Consider the following 22711-nt stretch of genomic DNA (forward strand, 5'->3'; position numbering starts at 1 on the left):
ATGGTACTACCAATCACAAAGTAATTAACAATTCAATGAATCCACCTACTGGTATGTTTTTGGTATTCCGAGTCCTTCAGTTTATGCATTGGATTTGGAACCACTGGGTGTCTACCTGCAGCTGGCTGTTCATCCAATAGCATTAAGGGCAGTGCTCATCAATGGCCGGTTATAATCCCTAATGTGGTGGCAGCATCAAAGTGTGAGGGATACCTCTCTGCAGCAGGGAAAGTGAAACAGTTTAGAATTCATTTCTGAAACCAGAATACACATTGTCATATATCAGACTGGGGTCGGATTTGCAGTACAACAACGAAACAGAACATAGCACAGCCAAAGCCCCGACTTTCAACACACCAAGAAACAAATACCGTTCCTACGGTACCGGTTGTTGCCTTTCTCCGGCTTTCTGTCCAGCTCTCCTCATGTAATAGCCCACCTCCTGGTATCTCCTCCATGCTCTTGAAACTGCTATGAAACACACCAAACCTCCTTGTGACTGTATGTGTTGCCAGTAGAACAATTTTGAATGTCCTTAAGAAAGAACTCGCTGGTATACAAAAAGTGTGGAGAAAGAATCTGTCAAGCATGATGTCTTGACTTGGGCTTGCATGGCTGCTTTTGGAATGGGCACAATAGGTCTACAGATGCTTACAGATAAATTCTGTCTGCCAATTTAAAGAGAACTGCATCTGATGTAATGTGGAGAAACTTCATGTAGCAATACAATGACCCAAAACACAGTGCCAAATCAATGTGATCCTTTGCATTGGCATGGCCTCCTGTTCACAATTTAGTGTTCCAATGTTTTCCAAGTGGTCAGTGACATTCAAAAAACATTCTGAAATGGTTAAAAATAGAAAGTTATAAAATTATACACCTGGGTGTTAGTAATTTTAATTTTGTAATTTTTTGTGAAGCTGTATATCTGAATTACTTAGGAGCTTTCCATGCTAACTAGCAAAGTATTGGAATTTCTGTAATCCAAAGTAAAACTATAATAATTTTTTTTTAAAGGGGTGTGACTACAAATTTATAGACAGTTGCCTGCTTTCAGTCTACTACCACTGTGACTGACTTGGTAAAACACTCTGATTAGCATACTATTCTGTTTCCTGTACAGCTGAGACATGTTTCTCTCAGTGAGTGCCTGTTCTTTCAGTGTATTGAGAAAAGGTTAATTTTATATAATGTATGAATGCAAGGTTGGGTTTAGTAATGTGTTAAGCAGGTCATCTATCATCGAATAAGTGAACAAATGCACACCCTTTTCCAGAAAAAAAGTATTAATAAATACAGACTGAGTACACTCCACATTTTTGTAAATATTTTATTATAACTTTTCATTTGACAACACTAAAGAAACGACACTTTACTACAATGTAAATTATTGATTGAGCTTGTATAACAGTGTACATTTGCTGTCCCCTAAAAATAACTCCACACACAGGCCATTAATGTCTAAACTGCTGACTACAAAAGTGAGTACACCTATAAATGAAAATATCCAAATTGGGTCCAATTAGAAATTTTATCTTCCTGCTCTCATGTGACTCGTTGATGTCTCGGTAATGTAATGTGTAAAGGTCTCAGGTGTGAATGGGGAGCAAGTATGTTAAATTTGGTGTTATCACTCTCACTCTCTCATACTGGAAGTTCAACATGGCACCTCATTTCATAGAACTCTGAGGATCTGAAAAAAAAAAAATTGTTGCTCTACATAAAGATGGTGTAGACTATAAGAAGATTGCCAAGACCCTGAAACTGAAACATAGTGGCCAAGGCCATACAGCGGTTTAACAGGACAGTTTAACTCAGAACAGGCCCCGCTATGATTGACTAAAGACGTTGAGTGCACGTGGTCAGCATCGTATACAGAAGTTGTGTTTGGGAAATAGATGTATGAATGCTGCCAGCATTGCTGCAGAGGTAGAAGGGGTTTGGGGTCAGACTGTCAGTGCTCAGACCATAGCCACACACTGCATCAAATTGGTCTGCATGGCTGTCATTGCAGAAGGAAGCCTCTTTTAAAGATGATGCACAAGAAAGCCTGCAAACAGTTTGCTGAAGACAAGCAGACTAAGGACGTGGATTACTGGAATGTCCTGTGGTTTGATGAGACCAAGAAAAACTTATTTGGTTCAGATGGTGTCAAGCGTGTGTGGTGGCAACCAGGTGAAGAGTACAAAGACAAGTATGTCTTGCCTACAGTCAAGCATGGTGGTGGGAGTGTCATGGTCTGGGGCTGCATGAGTGCTGCCGGCACTGGGGAGCTACAATTCACATGTGCTAACAGATTTACACTCTCACAGATATCCCTGGTGTTCTTCCTCCATTATGGTTATTACTTAGCGGTTACATCACCATGTTAGAAGATGTTGACTGTAGACAACGCCACAGTGTTGCTGCACCACATCCGTATCTCTCATATTACCGTATGTCTGGGTTAATGACAATTAATAAACTAAAGCACATTTGTTTTTAGTATGCATGAATTGTGCGGCATGCAAACTTGTAGATTAAAATGTAGTTTAATGCCAAGCTGTTAACATCTCGTGCTTGAATAGACTGGATACTATTGTGACTTGTGGTTAAAAATCACTTGATAGCGAGCACAATTATCCATCCTAGAACTTCATAGAAATGGTTGTAATATGATGTTTAATTAAAACTGCATTAATTGTTTTAACTCTTTATTTAACTAATTTAGATTTAACAGATTCAGTTGCAATCATTGTGGCTCTGGTAGATTAAAAACTTTTTAATGCTTATTCAAAATGTGAATATTATCATTTAAAAAACGTTTCTTGGCAAAACAATTTTTCTTATCTAAGTAACCACATGGAACATAAAACGTCCACAAACGGGGATGTGGAATCAAGAACCATTTTGGAAGAATTTCAAGAAAGGAAAACCTTCACATGATTCAAACCTACTATTGGCTGCTTAACCGAGAGTGGGCGTGTTTACGGCGACGACGTGGGTTCGTCTATGTGCCACAATTATAACAATTTTAATCTGGTGGCAAAAAAAGTTTGAACTTATTTTAATTATTTCATCGCCGTAATTCTGCTAGAATGACTTAATGCATTGAAAATTGATTTAATTCATCACGTTCATGATTTTAAGAATGTGAGAGGAAGGATCAACTGGAAGATAACTAATTTCCCGCAAGCGTATACGGGGTAATTTCGTCTAGTTTCGAATTTTAAGCGCGTTTCGTGTGGCCACTTGGACCTCGTGGATTTCGCGCTTCGTTTGCTCGGTGCGGTTCCATGCAATCGTGCCGAGTGTCGCTTGCCGTAGCTGCCTGTGCTGCTGTTCGACGCTTCGGCGCTACTGGTGATGAGGAAAAGAAAATGGCGGCGGGAAAAGCGAGTGAGAACGAGGAAGACTTTCCTAGGCTGACAGCGCAGGAGAGGGACAGTTTAGCTGGAATTGACAGGTTAGAGACGCCATCTAATCGGTCTTTAAAGTTACTCGTGTCGGCTAAAATATTCTCCTCTGCGAGAGCTAGCTAAATAATATTAAACGACATCAACTGATACAGAGCCTTCTGTGTTGTCTTCTCGCTTGCAGCTCACTGTTTGGATTTCTGAGGCTTCATGAAGATGGCGCCAGAACGAAGGCCTTGCTTTTAAAGGTAGCTAGCAAGTTATGTAAACTGCCTAAAGCCGGTCCTTTCTTAATGCAGTCTGTCACGCAAAGGGCACATATCAGTTGTTTTGAATTGTAGCTTTGAATGGGACCTGTAAATTTCACATTTTTTGCAGCATGAATGGAGAACTTTTATTCGATATGCGCACGGAAGTAAAAGCGTTTAGCAGCCCTGTAGCTGCGCAACGTCTTAGTCCCCAATGCTGAATACAAAGCTAAACTGAAAGCACAAATCCTAGTTGTCCTGAAGTAGCTGAGTGCTAGCGTGGTGCTGTTGATCCATGCTATTGTGTTTGTGTATAAATGCAAGTTTTTAGGTTCACTGCATGACCAACTTTGCAAACTTGCTTCCACAGAAGAGGGGGAGCTAAGTAACGAACAGACTCACTTACTAATGTTTCACTTACACAAACTGCTTGAGTTTGGCTTGTGAAAGTACAGTTGAAAAAATGTTAGAGGGTCAGATGGAAAATAATATTAGATTCTGATCGAAACAGTAGCCCGGCCTGTTTGCACCATATAAATCCTCTGGCTACGTTGCGACTCCGTGTTGTCATGTGTTAGACGTCTAACTAACGTAAGCGTAGCCAGTTGCTAGTGATCTTCATTCAAGCTTTAAACTAGGATACCTTGGGATAAAGGCATTTATGTTATATTGCTGCGGACGAGTTGTTTGTTTTTTGTTTGTTGTGTTTAATTGTAGGGTTCAGAACACAGCTGCATAATAAACCACATCACTGTATAATGTGCAATGCGCATTTATCCGATTTAAAGCCTCTGTGCAAAGTTTCTCGCTTTATTAATAATTATTGAACGCAGTTAGAAGGCCCTGGTGTGGTTGGACTAAAACTGTGCAAGTCTTCACACTTTGATGGTGGTTTTCCATTAGTGGGTGTGCGGTGTAGCTCTGTACACTGATCTCCACAGCATGTTTGGAAGGAGACGCCGATTTGTTTAGTAATGATTGCAGCTTGGGTCGGCTCAAGATGGCGGGGTCTGGAGGATTGTGGGCTGAATTGTTGCAAGGGAAACGAATAACACCCAGTTTCATACAAAAACAAGCAAGTATCATCTGGTTTATACTTTTAATATGTATGAAAGTTGTTTCGTTTAGTCTGGGGTCTGAGTCATTAGTGAGACTGTCCTGCGATATAAAAGCTGAAGCGTAGGTGAAAACGCAAGTCAGTGTCTTGTCTTAATATTGCAGTGTCTTTCAGGAACTGTAGTCTGCACATTCAAGCTCATTATGTTGTTCTGTGCCTTGTAAACACAAATCTGTTCATTTTAGCTCCATGTATGCTTCAGTATTACTACAGATGATGACAAACTACAGTGTTATGGGGTGTTCTGTATCATATATCTTGTATTCATTATTGATTTAAAAAAAATTGAAATTCAAATAGTCTACTTTACATAGCATTAAGAAGGTGAAGCCTGCTAATAAACTCACAGTGACAGGATGTCATAGACTCATTTGCGTAACACTGTATTCATAATGATAATTGGAATAATTTCACTTAGAATGTAATGAAGTAGAATAAAATCTTTCCAAAAATAAATTGTAAAGAAGGTAAATTTGGGCATTTCACTACAAACTAAACTTTTATACTTGAACAAGATACTATGCTTTCTATGAAAACACAGACAAGTTTAATTGAAGCAAATTTTATTGTAAAATATCCTGTGCAATTTTAAAAGAATTTCAGGTAGGTAGGGAGGAAGGTTTTCCACTAGATTTTGGCACATTGCTGTAAGGATTTGCTCATTTGGCTATAAGACCGTTATTATCGTCTGGTACTGATCTTAGGCAAAAAAGGTTGGGTGTACTCAGCATTTCCAGTTAACCCAAAGGTGGTTAAGTGACTTGAACACATGGCTTCCATGTATGCATTGTATACAGGTTCATTATCATGTTGGAAAATATTTTGACCCCTTATGCCTCTTTTCCCCCGGAAAGAACCGGGTGCTGGTTCAGAGCTAGCGCTAGTGCAGGTTCAGAGTTGGTTCCACTTGCGAACCTTCTAAGAACCGGTTTGCCTTTCCACCGGCTAGAGAGCCATCACAGCGCCGAGTGTGACGTCACTGTATACGTGTCACGTGTAACAGCAACGTTAGCGCAGCAGCGGCACACACAACAATGGCGGATGTTGCTTTACTGTTAATGCTCATGGCTTAACGAACCTACATTAACACCCAAACGCGGTGAATAAACGTGTACGTGCAGCTCCATGTAATCTGTATAAACGGAGGTTGGAATCGATAAAGTACATAACATTATTTTTTTGTTAACACAGAAAAAAATTTTGCCTTAGCATGTAGCTACCTACTATCATGTGTGCTGATAATGTATCATATCGCGGTAAAGTAAAAATGTATTAAACATTAGTATACTTAAGGTACATTATCAAATGCGCTAACAGTAGCCCTGCCCACAGCCCCTGGCACAAGCGGTTCTTAAGTCTAGACCAGCAACGTTTTGGTGCTACTTAAGAACCACTTTTCCTGGTTCGGAGCCGGTGCTTTGGCGGTCGAAACAGAAAGAACCGGTTCTAAATTAGGCTCTGGCTCCGAACCAGTACCCAAACTGCCTCGGTGGAAAAGGGGCATTAGATTGATTCTCTATACTGCTTAACCTTCTGGATTGCCAGGAACCTGGAGCCTATCCCAAGAGACTCAGGTGACAAGGCAGGAAGGATGCCAGTTTATTTCCGGTCACAATCGCACACAATCACTCTTGCAGGCACTGAACAAGTTGCAACATATGTCTTTGTATTGAGGAAGAAACCATAATATTCAGAGATGCTCCTAATTCATGGGGAGAACATGTAAACACAACAGACATGGCAGAGTGTAAGATGGGGGGGGGGGGGGGGTTTGTGTGCAGCCTTGGTTTTATCGGCACACTTGGTTGAGAGCAGAGGCATTGATGTGAAGCCAGTCAAGGTGAAAATGTACCGCTACATCATACAATTATTTTATGCAGTTTTGGACATATACAGTGGCAATAAAAAGTATGTGAACTTTTTGGAATTTCATGGTTTTCTGAATAAATTTGTTTGTTAAATTTGAATAAAATGTGAAATATTGAACACACTCATTCAACATTCAAAATGGCAGTGGAAAAAGTAAGTGAACCCTTAGAATTATTTACTGGTTGACTCCTTTGGCAGCAGTAACCTCAGCCAGGTGCTTCCTGTAGCTTTGGATCAGACCTGCACATCATTGAGGAGGAATTTTAGCCCATTCTTCCTTGTAGAACCGCTTTAGCTGTGTCATATTCTGTGGAAGTCTCATGTGTATGGCCCCCTTCAAGTCATTCCATAGCATCTCTATTGGGTTGAGGTTTGGGCTCTGACTTGGCCACTCCAAAAGGCGGATTTTGTTTTTTGAAGCCATTCTGTTGTGGGCTTGCTGTGTTTTGGTCGTTGTCCTGTTGCATCACCCACCTTCCACACAGTTTCAGCTGACGTACAGACATTCTCACATTATCCTGATATGGCAATTCATCTTCCCCTCAATGATTGCAAGCTGGACAGGCCCTGATACAGCAAGGCAGGCCCAAATCATGATGTTTCTTTCACCTTACTTTCAGTTGGGATGATGTTTTCATGATGATAGGCCATGCCCTTTCTATGCCAGATGAAGAGTGTTTTTTCCAAATAGTTCAATTTTAGTTTCATCAGTCCACAAAGCATTTTGCCAATACTGCTCTGGAGTGTCAATGTGCTCTTTTGCAAACTTCAGGCATGCAGCAATGTTCTCTTTAGTAAGCAGTGGCTTCCTTCATGGTGTCCTGCCGTGGATACCCTGCTTGTTTTAGTGTTTTACGTATTGTAAACTCAAGTTCCTATGATGCCTTCAAATCTTTGGCTGTCATTCGGGGGTTGTTTCTTTGCCTCGTTGAGTCTTCGTTGTGCTCTTGGTGTCATGACTGGGTGCCCACTTCTTGGTAGTGTAGCAACAGTCCCAAAACGTCTCCATTAGTTTGTGGACTGGTGAATTTCTAAATTCTTTGAAATAACCCTTTCTGCTTTATGTACGATTCTTGGTCGTAGGTCCTCCGAAAGCTCTTTTTGGCAAGTCATGACTCGCATAAACGTGTTCGCCAAAAGTTTGAGGGGTTTTTATTGGTCAAAGTAGCTGTAGTCCACACCTCCAACCGTATTATCTTAATGAGACTCCAGGTGTGCTAAAACCTCAAATCAAATTTTATTTGACACACACATGCAGAGTACGACATGCAGTGAAATGCTTTTTGCATCTGTCCAGTATTCAAACACAAGGAGTGCAATTTGGGCTAAAAAATATAACCAAAAGGAGGTAGATAAATAAAGTATAAACTATATAAAAAAAAAACTATATAAAATATGAAAATATAAGTGAAAAATAATGTATATACATAAATGTGTATGGTTTTAATTATTGTCCTTAAAGTGTCCATTTGCAGTATGGTGTGTGTGTGTGTGTATAAAGTGGCAGATTTAAGGTGTCGGTGCAGAAAACCGTGAAGGGGAGAGGTCCAGTACTAGATCCAGATCCTGGGTGTTTCCTGGTTTAAACTCCAAATGGCCTGTAGGCAGAAGCTTCTCATTCTCTCTGTGTGTGCTTTCAAAGGAGCTGAAGCATTTCCCTGAATGCAACAAAGAAAATAGTTCATTGTTGGGATGGCTGAGATCCTTTACAATCTTCCTGGCCCTGGTCCGGTACCGGGTGCTATAGGTGTCCTGCAGGTCACGGAGCTCAGTGTGGATGGTACGTTCAGCTGATCGCTCCAACCACTGGAGAGCATGCCTGTCCTGCCTGGTGCTGTTCCCGAACCAGGAAGTGATGCTGTCTGTCAGGACGCTCCCAATGCAGGGTTTTTCCTACATTGAAAATTTTTTGGCGGCCACCAAAACAATTTTTTGTCCCGCCAAAGCCTTATATTATCTGTAATTGGGTTTTGTGAATGAAGCAGGTTACTGAAAGAGTGACAAAGAGAACGAGCACAGCACCCCAGCCCCGCGCGTACGATCTCCGTCTTCCTCGCATCAAAATCAACTGATCCTAAAGGTCGGAGGACCGAATCCATGTTTCACGTGGTGCATTCGGAGAATATTTTTGCTGAATTACTGCTGAGTGTGAACTGCAGTCAAAAAAAAGTTGCCTTATCCTCTCTTATAACTTGTGACTAGCATTCCGCACATGCAGCTGACATAACTTTAAAATAAAATAAAATTAAAAAAAACTTTTAAACGCAAAAAAAAATCTATCCAGTTATGAAGTGTGTGTGTGTGTGTGTGGGAAATCTTTCACGATTTCCTAACAGCCAGGATTCCTACACAACACGTCCTCTAAAGTCCGATTCGCGACCTAATGACTCCTTTGAGCCGATTCGTTATAATGAATGGTTAAAGCAATTGGTCTGCCCGTCAGTGTCTGAATCGGTGTATAACAAATCATTACTTCTTAGAACATACAAATCTGAAATGAGAAAGAAGTGTGCTTACCACATTTAGCAAGAGTGTTTAGTAAAATTTAGCCTTAATAATCCACAGTATGTATAGGCTTATGACAATGTGTAGTAAATTACCTATAAAAACATTTAGTTTAAAGTTAGACTGGAGTGAGATGAAACTAGATCAAAGCACAAAGCAAGCTGTTGATAGCTAACTGCTAATTTTATTAAGTTTTACTTTGGTATCGATGATGTTTACAAGTAAAATAAGTTGTAATCACTTTCTTTTACTATCTAGCCTGGCAGTGATTGTTTTTTCATGAATAAATAGGATAAGAAAAAAAATCACAAATTGTTTCTTTGTATTTATTTTAAATTTAAAATTTATTGTCAATATTGGGCTTGCGGATCATGTGGGTACTAGGGTACCCTTTGCTTTGTGTGGAGGACCATGTCGGTCAGCCACCACCGAAGGCCAATTTTGACCCAGGAAAAACCCTGCAATGGTGCAGGTGTAGAAAGTCTTTAGCACCTGAGAGGGTAGTTTTAAGTCCCTTAAGCCAGTAGTCCCCAACCCCTGGGTACCGGTCTGTGGACCAAATGCTACCGGGCCGCCCATGGATCATTTTATTTACTGTGGTGTATTTCTCTCGGGTTTGTGCGACTTTCCATGGACGAGAGGTTAACCGGGAGCTGAGAGACGTCACCTAAAGCCGCACCAATACCGCGCATGCGCAAAATATAATGATATCGGGCCGGTTTTAGGTGACGTCTGGAGCTGAGCGGCTGCAAGCGGCAGCGGCGTTGTAGCTTTGGTGGAGAGAAGGTGTGTATCACTCTTCTCTCTGTTCACCGGTATAAAAAAAAGACCAGTGAGTTTCAGTTTAGGCAGTGGCACGTGTGGCACGTATGGTCATGTTGTGACTTTTTCCGGTGTGCAGCGCGGTACGGGTGAAGATGGATGCCGAGCAGACGGACACTGAACTGGTGGCCAGAAAAAAATGCTACCTCTGTTATATGTAGTGCTAATTTCCTCAGATGAGACGAAATGTGTTCGTCAACATGACTAAGACGAGACGATGACAAGACTGCACCACTGTCCAAAAACGCTACAAGACTAAATTAACATGCATTATTGTTGACTAAAAAAGACGAGACGAAAATGTTTTGTATAAAATAAAAACTAAGATAAAATCTCTCTTCATTTTTGTCTACAACTGTCTTTGCTTTTTCATCAGCTGTTACGCCTTTTAACATATTCAGAACGAGTTTGCGGCTTCACGCTGTTGCTCAAGCTACAGGTCTCATACGCCTATGGCTGCAACACGAAACTGCTGAACAATTGTATTGCTTCCGCAAAAGATCCTGTGATAAAGAATCCTGTGTGTCCATTGCAACGCTCTGTTTTTCATGGTAACAGCATGTTATAGTTATAGTTATAGTTAGCAGTGGTGTGTTGTCAAGAAATAAAAGTGTGCGCGCAGAAAAAATTCATCCACACGCCGCTCAAAAAAAAAAAATCCCGAGCGCAAGTCCATCGTCTAGGCGGCTTTTTGTGTTAAATCATATTTCCTGTCGCTGCGCAGGCATTTTATTATACATGACAGCTTATGTCCCGATGACCGGTCTTTGCATTACGATTAAAAGCAGTATCAATAAAGTAAAAAATGTGATGTGCAGTCAAGTTCGAGTGTATGCACTGTTTAAACGAGTCACAGATACTTTTGTGATTCGCGGAGTTTTGACAAGTTTTATAGCCTTAATATTGTTTCTTATTCAAAAGTGGCGACAGAAAAAACTCCTTACCCCCAACCTGAAACCTCTTCCCATGCCCCTGTCACAATCACATCATAATCAAAATGAATAATTAGGCTTAAAAGCAAATGTATATGTAAGGGAATCAAGTTTAATAATTAAATGTAATATTGCTCCAAATATAATCTATAATGGTGTGTGCAATACCATGTATAACTTGCATTAAGTTGGTAATTTACATTTTATATACATACATATATGTATATATGTATACACACACGCACATCATATATTATATACACTGTACACCTACAGTTTTGATCTTAGGCTTTTTATTAATCAGCATTAATGTTATTTTATATTTTAATTTGAAAACATTTTGCATTTGTTTGTTGTTGCTAGTTTGAGTTTAGAAATACAAATTTCAGCATTATCAGTAATCTGTGTGTGCATTTTCCTTGAGAACCAAGCAAGTTGACTCATGATACCATTTGTTTATTATATCGCTATCGCAATATTGACCTCAATAATCGCAATATGACATTTTCCCTAAATCGTGCAGCCCTAATTGATTCACATATTAAAATAGTTTTGAGGGTTTGTTGTGAAATGCCACAACTTAAATTAATCCTAATATAAATTAAAAGGCTAAAGTTTTTTTCTCCGGAGCCGCAAGTGGCTTTCATCCCTCTGCTGCGGCTCCCTGTAGATTTGGAAACTAAATATTTCATTTAAATTGATTTGATTTTAGTTAGTTTTTAACAAAAATTAAATTCTAAGATTCTGATTTTTTTTTTGTCACACAAAATATGCGTCGTAACTGCGACTTGCGAAATCCGACACACAAAAGCACACGCATTTTTGGTTTGCTGCAGCCGGCAAGTTAAAATTTTGTCATGAATACGAAGAGGACTCAATTAGACATTGAACATTTTATTTGAAAGTAACCTTCAACCCAGCGTCTTTTTTGTTAAGGTTAGTTAGTTAACTGTTCAAAATATTTTTGTTTGCCTGCAGAAATAAAATTTTGTTTACTCGGTAGCAGGTCATTGATTTCATAAATGAACACACTACAGTTTTTTGTATATGTTACTTTCCATAAAGGTAAAAAACGATATATACAGTGTTCTCTTCATTTTAGATGTTAAAAGGGTTTTGTGGCTTCCTGTGTTTTTTTTTCCCCCTGTGGGAAACGGGTCCAAATGGCTCTTAAGGTTTAAGGTTGCTGACCCCTGGTTTAGTATAATAGTATAATACAAACTCTAGTACAAACATTTTTTTTTAAATCCCTAAGAATTTCAATTTTGAAACAAACAATTTTAATTTCTGTCCTATTTTGGGACTATTCCTATTAGATTCCTATAGGATGAGAGAGGGCTGTAGCTATTGAATATTTTAGTAATCGAGTATTCTATTGAAAATTTAATTGAGTAATCGGATAAAATGTATTTTTGCTTAATTAAAGAGCAATATTAAATATTCAAGAGAAAATAAGACCGGTCTCTTAAAAAGAACAACTAATTGGTTTATTTTTTTTTAGAAAAATGAACTTTTATTTTTTAAATGCATAGTATGCAATGCATACAACAATATTTTCTATCAAAAATTAACATTTAGATACCCATTGTTTCTCTGTCTGTACTTGTACTGTGAACAATGACAAAGTTGACTGAGAAGAATTAAGTGTTAAGTTTAAGTGTCACACATTCTGGGTTTTAAATGAACCCTTTTCTGAGATGCAAAAACAAAATAAATTACTTTCAAATTACTTTAAAGTGTCAAAACTAATTCATATATTAAAATAAATTCATCATAATAATACTACTACTAATAATAATACAAAAATACTGGATGCTGTGCTGTTGTGGTATGCCAGCTCAATCTTGCAATGGACACATGCCACTGCGTTTTCTTTACTTTTCAACTTGAAATTATCCGAAAACTTGGACACATCATTGCCATTGTTATCACGCCCTTCCATTTTGCAGCCCGCACTAGCACGCGCCCTCATATCAAAAGACTGCTAACTCCTTGCGTCTCCTTCCACTTTGACGTAAGCGTGTTGTCTCTCACAAACACAAACACACAAAAGAAATCGCACAAAAACGTGACGCGAGCTGTAAAATGAATTAAGAGGCTTCGAGGCAGATGAATTTGCCTCAATTTATTTATGTAATCGAGTTACTCGAGGAGTCTTTTCAGCCCTAGGATGAGACAATACTACAGGACCATTTCTGCAGGATTTTTATCATGGATCCGTTTTTTAAACTAAACAAATTGACCTTTTTGTGACGGAGTCTTGCAGTTTGAATGAACTGCTGATTTGGGTGTTATAAGAAAACAAACACGAGAGCCAGCAAATAGCATACCACCAAGCTATTTTTAACATATAGTGGTGTGAAAAAGGTTTGCCCCTTCCTGTTTTTTTATTTCTTTGCATGTTTGTCACACTTTAATGTTTAATAAATTTAAATATTAGTCAAAGATAACACAAACACAACATGCAGTTTTTGAATGAAGGTTTTTATTATTAAGGGAAAACAAAATCCATCCCTACATGGTTCTGTGTGAAAAAGGTGTTTGCCCCTAAACCTAATTTTGGGCCACCCTTAGCAACAAGAACTGCAATCAAGTGTTACAGCACTGTGGAGGAATTTTGGTTCATTTATCTTTGCAGAATTGTTGTAATTCAGCCACATCGCAGGGTTTTCGAGAATGAACCGCCTTTTTAAGGTCATGCCACAGCATCTCAATAGGATTCAGGTCAGGACTTTGACTAGGCCACTCCAAAGTCTTCATTTTGTTTTTCTTCAGCCACAGGTGGGCTTACTGGTGTGTTTTGGATCATTGTCCTGCCGCACAACCCAAGTTCGCTTCAGCTTGAGGTCACGAACAGATGGCTGCACATTGTCCTTTAGGATTTTTTGGTAGACAGCCGAATTCATAGTTCCATTTATCACAGCAAATCTTCCAGCTCCTGAAGCAGCAAAACAGCCCCAGACCATCACACTAGCACCACCATATTTTACTTTTGATATGATGTTCTTTTCTAAAATGCAGTGTTACTTTTACACCAAATGTAATGGGACACACACACCTTCCAAAAAGTTAAACTTTTGTCTCGTCAGCCCACAGAGAATTTTCCCAAAAGTTTTGGGGATCATCAAGATGCTTTCTGGCAAATCTGAGATGAGCCTTTGTTTTTGGGGGCAAACACTTTTTCACACAGGGCCATTTGGTTTTGGATTTTGTTTTCTCCTACTAATAAAAAACCTTCATTTAAAAACTTTTTCATAAATTTAATTATTAGTCAAATACAACACAAGTAAACACAACATGCAAAGTATAATAAATATATAAAATAAATAAATAAAAATAATCAGTATATTCATACCACTATATGAGCTATAACTGAGCACAGAATTAGTACCCAAATTGCTACGGTTCTGATAAATTGATTGAGACAATTGACAAATCAACATGGGTTTTGTTCGATTATTTATTGTTTCTTTTTTGTTGCCATTCTTTATTATTTAATTATATAAACATTTATACTTTTATTTTAATTATTTTTATTTCATTTAAAAAAAAACATTTACTGAACTGTTAAATAAATGCAGAACAAAGTAGTATAATTCTCACATTCATAACTCTGGTCAAAAGAGGTCTTTTGGGGTTCATTCCTCGACTGGTCAGAACTGTTTTGGTAGCACACAGGTGACCTACACAATATTAGGCAGGTGTTTTTAAGCTTTGTGTATGTGCTGCTGTTACACGGTCTCTGTAATATTTGATTTCTTCTTGCTAGAAACTGTTTTTCTTCACCGAAGCTTTGAGTGTATTAAACATCGTTACCTAATATATGAACTAGAGCTGGGTGATATGTCCTATAAATAGAAAATAGAAAATTATTAAAAAACAAACAAAAACTAAAAACACTGAGAAACTAATGTCAGAGGTTGATTATTTTGAGCATATGAATAAATCCAGACCTTTCAATTATGTATATGGGTCGGAATGTCTTTAGCGATATAGTGCACCACAGCATCAGTAATATCCTTCCATTGAGGCCCCTGCTTATCATATGGATAATTATTTTTTTAATTTTTTAAATTTTTTTCTTTCTTCAGTTTGCAGTGCCATACACGCCTTCCGTTCAACAATGTGGTTCAGTTTGAGGTGCTGGAATAAATTAGTTGTGCTGCTTCCTTTAGTTGCCACAAACATCAGACAAATTTAACAGTGGGCTTTGGCTAGTTGAACGTCTGAACCCAAACCATTGAAACGTTTTCATTGAATTATTACCCCATCAATGACCAATAATTAACATGTGTACAGGATGGTTAAAAAAATAAAGATTTTCAATAAGATCCTAAAATCAAACAAGATCATAAAGGATAAACTGAAATTCCAGTGTGATATTTAGTATCTTCTTGTATTGGTGTAGATTTTTGAATGTTTGTAAAGCCCAATATCTTTTAAAGGTTATAAATGCTAAAATGTTGTGTTTTTCTTGGTGTGAAGGTATGCTTACCTAATTGTTAGGGATTTGCTGTTTGGTTTCCTTGAACAATTTAGCATGCAAAGGTTAAAATGCTAATGGCTATGGTAACATGTTAACATTTTGGTAGCCTGTCCAAGTTTATTGCTAGTGTGCTTACTGCATGCTAGCTAGGTGCTTTCTGTGACAATTGCTAAGGTTTTGCTCGATTTCCTATGTAGGACATGCACTATATTGGCAAAAGTTTTGTGACATCTCCCTTTACATGCACATACAATTTAATCATCTCATTTTTAATCTGTATGGTTTAATATGGAGTTGGCACACCCTTTTGTAGCAAATTAGTGATGTAATGTCCACAGGAACAGAAACTTAGTTAGAAACCCCTTAATAAGTACATTTATTCCTAAAATGCTGGATGCTAAATTAACGTGTCCTTTTTCTTTTAATTATGTTGGCTTTGTAGAAGCCAACATTCTGATTTCCGTTATAAGCTTATTATTATTATTATTATTATTATTATTATTATTATTATTATAATTCTAATTATTCTAATTATTCTATTATTCTATCCGAACTCGGACAGGTTCTTTAGGATCTGCTCTGTACTGTTCTATGCAGTATAATAAGTAGAATCCCATAATGACTGCAGTATTGACATGAAATGTCCAAACCCTCAGTAGCCACGTTTTGCCAAAAGTATTGGCACCCCACCGGGTATTCTGGTGACGTCACTCGACACCACATGACGTCACGTGTGGCCCCGCCCCCAAAACAAGAGAAATCAAAAATTTGCACAACATGGACATGTGACATATCAAAACACTCAACACAATGAGGGGAACTGCCCCACGGGTATTATGGTCACGTCACGTGACGTCACGTGTAGCCCCGCCCCCAAAACAAGCGAAATTAAAAATTTGCACAACATGGACATGTGACATATCAAAACACTCAGCACAATGACGGGAATTGCCCCACGGGTATTCTGGTCATGTCCCGTCACGTGAGGTCACTTGAAAATTAAAAATGTGCACAACAGGGACATGTGACATATCAAAACACTCAGCACAATGAGGGGAACTGCCCCATGGGTATTCTGGTAACGTCACGTGACGTCACGTGTAGCCCCGCCCCCAAAACAAGCGAAATCAAAAATTTGCACAAGATGGACATGTGACATATCAAAACACTCAGCACATTGAGGGGAAATACCTCACGGGTATTCGGATCACGTCACATGCTCATGTCTGCTCACCTCCAAAAGTATTGGCCCTCTAGCAGTCCAGTAGCTTTCACAATCCTTCTGTCCACTTGCCTGCAAAATGCACCGGCCTTTGCGAATTCTTGCACTGTCAAAGCCAACATCAAAGTTTGTCACAACGAACTTTACAAATCTAGTTATTATTCTTCTTCTTAGACAAAAATTTATTAAAAAAAATGCGGCCTAGGGTGTTCAAGCCACATGCACCAAATTCGGATATGTTGTAGACCCTGGTCTGAAGTTTGTTGCTTCTATTTTTCTAAGCCATCGGAATTCCGGCATTCCCGGTTCGGAAGCTCAAAGTGGCATTTTTTCCCATAGACTTCCATTATAAACTTTTGAGGTTTGTAATTCGGCAAGTTTTTGAGCGATTTACACCGAACTCGGACAGGTTCTTTAGGACCTTACTCCGGACCAAATTTTTATTTCGGAGTTCCGATGGAATTTTCGGTTTTCCCGTAGTCGACGATCGAACATCCCATAGACTTGAATAGGGAATTCCAAAAAGTCCTCTAAGCTCTCACACACACAATACATAAAAAATTGTCCTGTGCTCAAACTCCCAGATCACTAGATTTAAGTAATTTTCTTATTGAAGAGCTTTGTTCTTCAACTTGTTAATTTGGCAGACTATAGGAGCCGTGAATAAATTGCAGAAAGATGCATGGCATGCTTACAAACTTTTAATCACTGAATTGCCTGTTATGTAGGATGTACATAATGTTTTTACAAAACATAACCTAGTTAAGGTTGACATAATAGGTTTAAATAGGGTTACTAGTAACGTTGACAACAAAATACCTGCCTAATTTTTCACGCTTTCACAGACAATACATTAGATTCATTAGTCAGGTATTCGTTTGGTGTGCTTTGGGTCATTTTCATTTTGGTTTTGTTATTATATCTTGATATTTGGAACTATATATAGCTACATAAATCTAGACAAGTTCCTAATGGCCCAGATGAAGAGATTTTATGTTTCAGTATTCCTATATTCCTAAAATATAAAATGTTGGCTGGTCAAGGCTTGGGCGCACCAAGAAAAAAATATCCATTTGGGGTTGTTTGTCCAAAAAGTTTGGGAATCCCTCTTTCTCCATGGTTTTCATTTTTACACTTTTATTCCATCCCCTCCATTGTTAGCCTTAAATCTAATAGTTGACATCTGATGGTGATTTTCCACTTTATATTTACTGAAGTAGGTCAGAAACATGAATACAAGCATAAATAGAAAATTGTGTTGCGTACATAATGAACGCTGCAAGTGTTCACTTTTGCAAAGCCGAAACAGAGCTGCATGCTGCTCGGCTTAGTTCAGTTTTGTAGCATCAGCTCAATGTAAGTTTGATTTGTCTTAAAGTACAGTGCTAACATTTTAAATGTTCTTCCCCTTCCAGGCTGTTCGCGGATATGAATCTCTGGTGCTGAAAGCTGAAGGAAAAGTCGACCCAGAATTATTCTGCCAGCTCGGTCATTTTAATCTTCTGTTGGAGGATTACCCAAAATGTGAGCTTCCTGTAACATTCTCCTCTATTGTCTTTAATTTATTTCTATTTGTCTTTCACATTTTTCAGTATTTCACCTTTCTCTGTCTCTCCCCTGTGACACCCTTTTTAAACTTGCTGTGCTTGTGTCCATTCATTATGCTTTCTCTCTTGCCCCTTTTCCACCGAGGCAGTTCGAGTGCTGGTTCGGAGCCAGAGCCTAATTTAGAACCAGTTCTTTCTGTTTCGACCGGCCAAAGCACCGGCTACGAACCAGGAAAATTGGTTCTTAAGTAGCACCAAAACGTTGCTGGTCTAGACTTCAGAACCGCTTGCATCAGGAGCTGGGAGCGGGGCTACTGTTAGTGCATTTGATAATGTACCTTAAGTATACTAATGTTTAATACATTTTTACTTTATCGCGATATGATACATTCTCAGCACACATGATAGTAGGTAGCTACATGCTAAGGCTAACTTTTTTCTGTGTTGACGATAAAATAACGTTTTGTACTTTATCGATTCCAACCTCCATTTATACAGATTACATGGAGCTGCACGTACACGTGTCATTCGCCGCGTTTGGGTGTTAATGTAGGTTTGCAAAGCCATGAGCATTAACAGTAAAGCAACATCCACCATTGTTGTTGTGTTTGTGTTTGCCGCTGTTGCTGGGACACGTGACACGTATACAGTGACGTCACACTCGGCGCTGTGATGGCTCACTAGCCGGTGGAAAGGCAAACCGGTTCTTAGAAGGTTCGTCAGTGGAACCAACTTTGAACCAGCACTAGCGCTAGCTCTGAACCAGCACCCGGTTCTTTACGTTGGAAAAGGGACATCTGAGACTTGTCTTAGTTTGGATTCTTGTGATCTGGATACTTAGTGGCTGTGTTTCTCTTGTTAATTTTATATGATCACTATTATATTATGTGGAATTTAATCATCCACCCTTTCTCTATTGCAGCATTATCAGCATACCAGAGGTACTACAGTTTACAGACAGACTACTGGAAGGTAAATGCTTGAAGTGGGACCACGGATTGATTTGGGGGACTGGTGTGCCTATTATTAGTGTATATGTGCTTAGGTTAATGGAAATAACTATTAAGCAGACTTGTTTTGCTTATATTTGTAACTGCTTCACACAAATGGTGGTTTGCATAACAGCCTAAACATCTTGGGAAAAGATATTGGGAAGGAGATCTTTGGAAGGAGAGAGAGTGAATGTAGCTCTATGTTTTATAGGAGAATGGTTTCTGTTCTTTTCTGCGTAGAACCAGCCAAAGCACAGTGAGAGGCTTTCATTCTGTAGAAAAATTTACGACAAGAAGTTTGTTGAATATGAAATGTATACTCCTTGTTTCTTGAATATGAATAATGTTTTTGCCAATTGTTTTTTTTTTATCTCAAAATCAAAACAAACAGAAATAAACTTCACAAATGTATAAACAAGAACATATTATTGGTCTTATGGTTGGTTATTTATGGAAAAACTAAAAATTCTGTGCCAGAAATGTGATGGCCATTTTAGACTTTAGCTCTTTACTTTTTCTTGACTCCATTGCATTAATTTATTTTTGTTTTTTTCTCCTTTTTTTCTTCTTTTTTAGAATGCAGCCTTTTTATATGGAATTGGTATGGTGTACTTCCATTACTGTGCTTTTCAGTGGTAAGTACCAGTGAAGAGTATACATTTTAATAATTTAAAATAAATTCTCAAACTATAAAAATTCTTGAGTAAGAATTTTAAACAGTGCACTAATGTGCTTATAAGAAACCTGTTTCAGTATGTACACTCTTAAATCTATTCTAGGAATTGTTTGAAAATGTGATATTACAATGATTTATGATAATGAACTGTGCCTCTAAGCGTGGGGTGATTTGATTCTGTGTATGATTTCTGCTGTTTTTTCAATAGTCAGCTAGATTATGACTACCAGACCTACTGCACTTGTTAGCTCTGCCATGTCAAAGCTTTTCCTGTCAGGTTGACAAATTTTGACTAGTATTTGAATAGTATTATTGAGTGTACTGTTGTCCATCCTCATGAGTATTGGAATTTGTGGCATCATGGAAATGGTTTGCTTTCTACCTGGAAGGTCAGTTATGGCAGGTGCTCCATTCAGACTCTCTAGAAGTGTCCCCCAAGGCAAAGTACTTAGACCTCTTCTGTTTTCCCTCTGTGCACATGCAGCCTCTTGGTGCAGGCATACACTGACATGGGTTTTCATTCCACTTCTCAGTGGATGAGAATCAAGTTATCCTCATCTTTCCTTCACCAGACACAATTTCTACTTATATCTCGTCATGTCTAGCAGACATCTCATCATAAATGACAGCTCATCCGCTGAAACTTAATCCAAGCAAAACTGAATTGAACTGTTTATCCCAGGTGATTCATCCCACCTCAGGATCTTGAGATCTCCCTGGACAACTCTGTCACTGCATGCAACCTTGGGGTAACCATTTACAATCAACTGTCCTTTCCCTCACATATTGCTCATCTGGCACACACGTCAATTTCTCCTTTTACAACATCAGAAGAATTTTTCCATTTCTATACACTCAGGCCACTCAGGTGCTCTGGTGCCTTGTCATTTCAAGACTGCACTCCTGACAGGGCCTGTCTTTTGAGCAACATTTGGCCTCTGCAACTGATCCAGAATGCAGCTACTTCACCTGTTCTCAACTGTCCTAAGTTCTCCCACATCACACTACACCACCAATGGCTGTTTTTTTAGCTGCCAACATTAGATTTGAAACACTGCTGCTTGTTAAAAAAACAAACAAAAAAAAAAACAACAACAAAAAAAAACAACAGACCAGCACCCACTTTGAAAGCATTCATCATTCCCCACAATTTACCCTGAGAAATAATGCAACTGGTTGAATGGTGCTAGAAAATCGGAGGAAGTATGGTGCAAAGAAGGCACGTATCAGTACTCTTCTCTGTTCTGGTACCTGGATGGAAAATTATCAGTGAATTATGAACAGCTAAGTTACTGGCAGTCTTCAAAAAGTATTTCCTTTAGAATTTAATTAGCAATTTAAAGGGAGGTAGGAAGGTAAAATTTTAAGAAAAGCACACAGACAACCGATTTCTGCAGTAAGTTGCAATGGACTGTGCTCTGATACCTTTCTTAACATTTTTTTTTTTTTTTTTTTTTTTAGCAATTTCTGCTATAGTAGCTCATCTGTTGTATTGGACCAGATGGGCTAGCCTTTGCTCCCCATTTTACATCAAAGGATTTGGTAATAGTGGAAAAAATTTGGATTTTGGGAAATAGTTGGATGAAAAAACTGATAAAGATCATAAGCTTAAAATAAGCATATAAATATAGCCAGTGAAAAATTCAAATATTAGTGCAGTAAATAGGTGTTCAGTGGTTCATTAAATCTTTAACAATTTATGCTGTTGACATGGAACGATATATGCTAGGGTTTATTTTGTGCCTGTTCGTATGTATTGTTGTCAATGCAATAGCTGTAATTAGTTTTTATATTTGTCTGATGTATGCCTGTTATTATGCATGTGTCTTGACACATTAATGATTTAAATGTGAGCCTCTTTCAATTCAGATGACATTAATGGGATAAAACAGTTTGTTTCAAATACTTTGTTTCATTACATAAATTGTTTAATTGCTCATTAGCCTAGTAAAGAGAAATATAGTTTGTCTTTGCAGGGGGATTAAAGTATTTCAGGAGGTGCTGTACATTGATCCCAGTTTCTCTCGAGCCAAGGAGATTCACATGCGTCTTGGGCTAATGTTTAAGGTGAACACAGACTACGAGTCAAGCTTAAAGGTAGGAGCATTTAACCTTATCTTATTGGCATATTTAAAAGGTAATGCTGTTGTTTTTTTTTTTTTTTTTGAAAAACCTTTCTTGATTCATAACCTGGTGTTCTGTTTTCTTTTTATTTATTTTTTTAGTCTTATGCTCAGCCCATTCAAGATTGCTTTTTGGACATTTAACTAATAATGAATGGCAAATAATACTAAGGCACACAAAATGGCAAATATAATCAGCTACGTAAGATTACCTATGTCTACAGTACTTTCAAAACCAACTGAACTCCAGCAAAAGCAGCAGTCATATTCACAGTCTCTTTCATGCTCTGCCAAGTTAAAATGAGTTGTCCATTTGTGACCAAAGTTAATTTTACATGTTGTACCAATTTTCAACAATATGTCATTTCACTTCAGCTTATTGAGCTAACAGTATAATTTCGTAAACTCAAAATGTATGATTGATCTGTGTATGTGGTTCTTAATCTAGGTACTAGGGCATTTTTTGGTGGTTTCTCATGAACGTGAAAGACGCCATGCGACAATCCATTAGGTGTGAGGTTAAATTCAAATAACTTTTCTATTTCTTGGTCACTGTGCATGAGATAGACCTGAACTGGTGTACTGTGAGCAGAGTTTTACCACCAACTAGATTACTTCAACAACATGGCCCTTTATCTGCCATTCAGCTTGCATCCCACACTTAGGATTAGTTTTAGCATTGATACACTGTTGTGTAGAGCAGTCCACTAGATTTGCTAAACCTGCACAATTTTGCGTTAAATCCCTGGACCTCACACCTACCAGCACCCCTACAGC

At 38.4% G+C, this 22711-nt stretch overlaps 1 protein-coding gene across 10 annotated transcripts in view; it reads left to right on the forward strand.

Moving 5' to 3' along the window:
- Positions 1-2947: 2947 nt before the first annotated feature.
- The window catches only part of LOC113643103 (lysine-specific demethylase 6A-like), a 95866-nt gene continuing 76102 nt past the window's right edge, over positions 2948-22711 (forward strand). For 2 of the 10 annotated variants that reach the window (XM_047813070.1, XM_047813073.1), the window contains exons 1-6: positions 2949-3445; positions 3580-3643; positions 18012-18120; positions 19066-19115; positions 19712-19770; positions 21788-21908. In XM_047813070.1, the coding sequence (XP_047669026.1) occupies positions 3276-3445; positions 3580-3643; positions 18012-18120; positions 19066-19115; positions 19712-19770; positions 21788-21908 (573 nt within the window). In that variant the 5' untranslated portion in view covers positions 2949-3275. Of the gene's footprint in view, positions 3446-3579; positions 3644-3713; positions 4719-18011; positions 18121-19065; positions 19116-19711; positions 19771-20493; positions 20561-21774; positions 21909-22711 lie in introns of those variants that run through there. The other 8 variants (XM_047813071.1, XM_027147156.2, XM_047813075.1 and 5 more) reach the window with 7 other exon arrangements.

The sequence above is a fragment of the Tachysurus fulvidraco genome, chromosome 5 (genome assembly GCF_022655615.1).
Source record: "Tachysurus fulvidraco isolate hzauxx_2018 chromosome 5, HZAU_PFXX_2.0, whole genome shotgun sequence".
In the NCBI taxonomy this organism is placed as follows: Eukaryota; Metazoa; Chordata; class Actinopteri; order Siluriformes; family Bagridae; genus Tachysurus; species Tachysurus fulvidraco.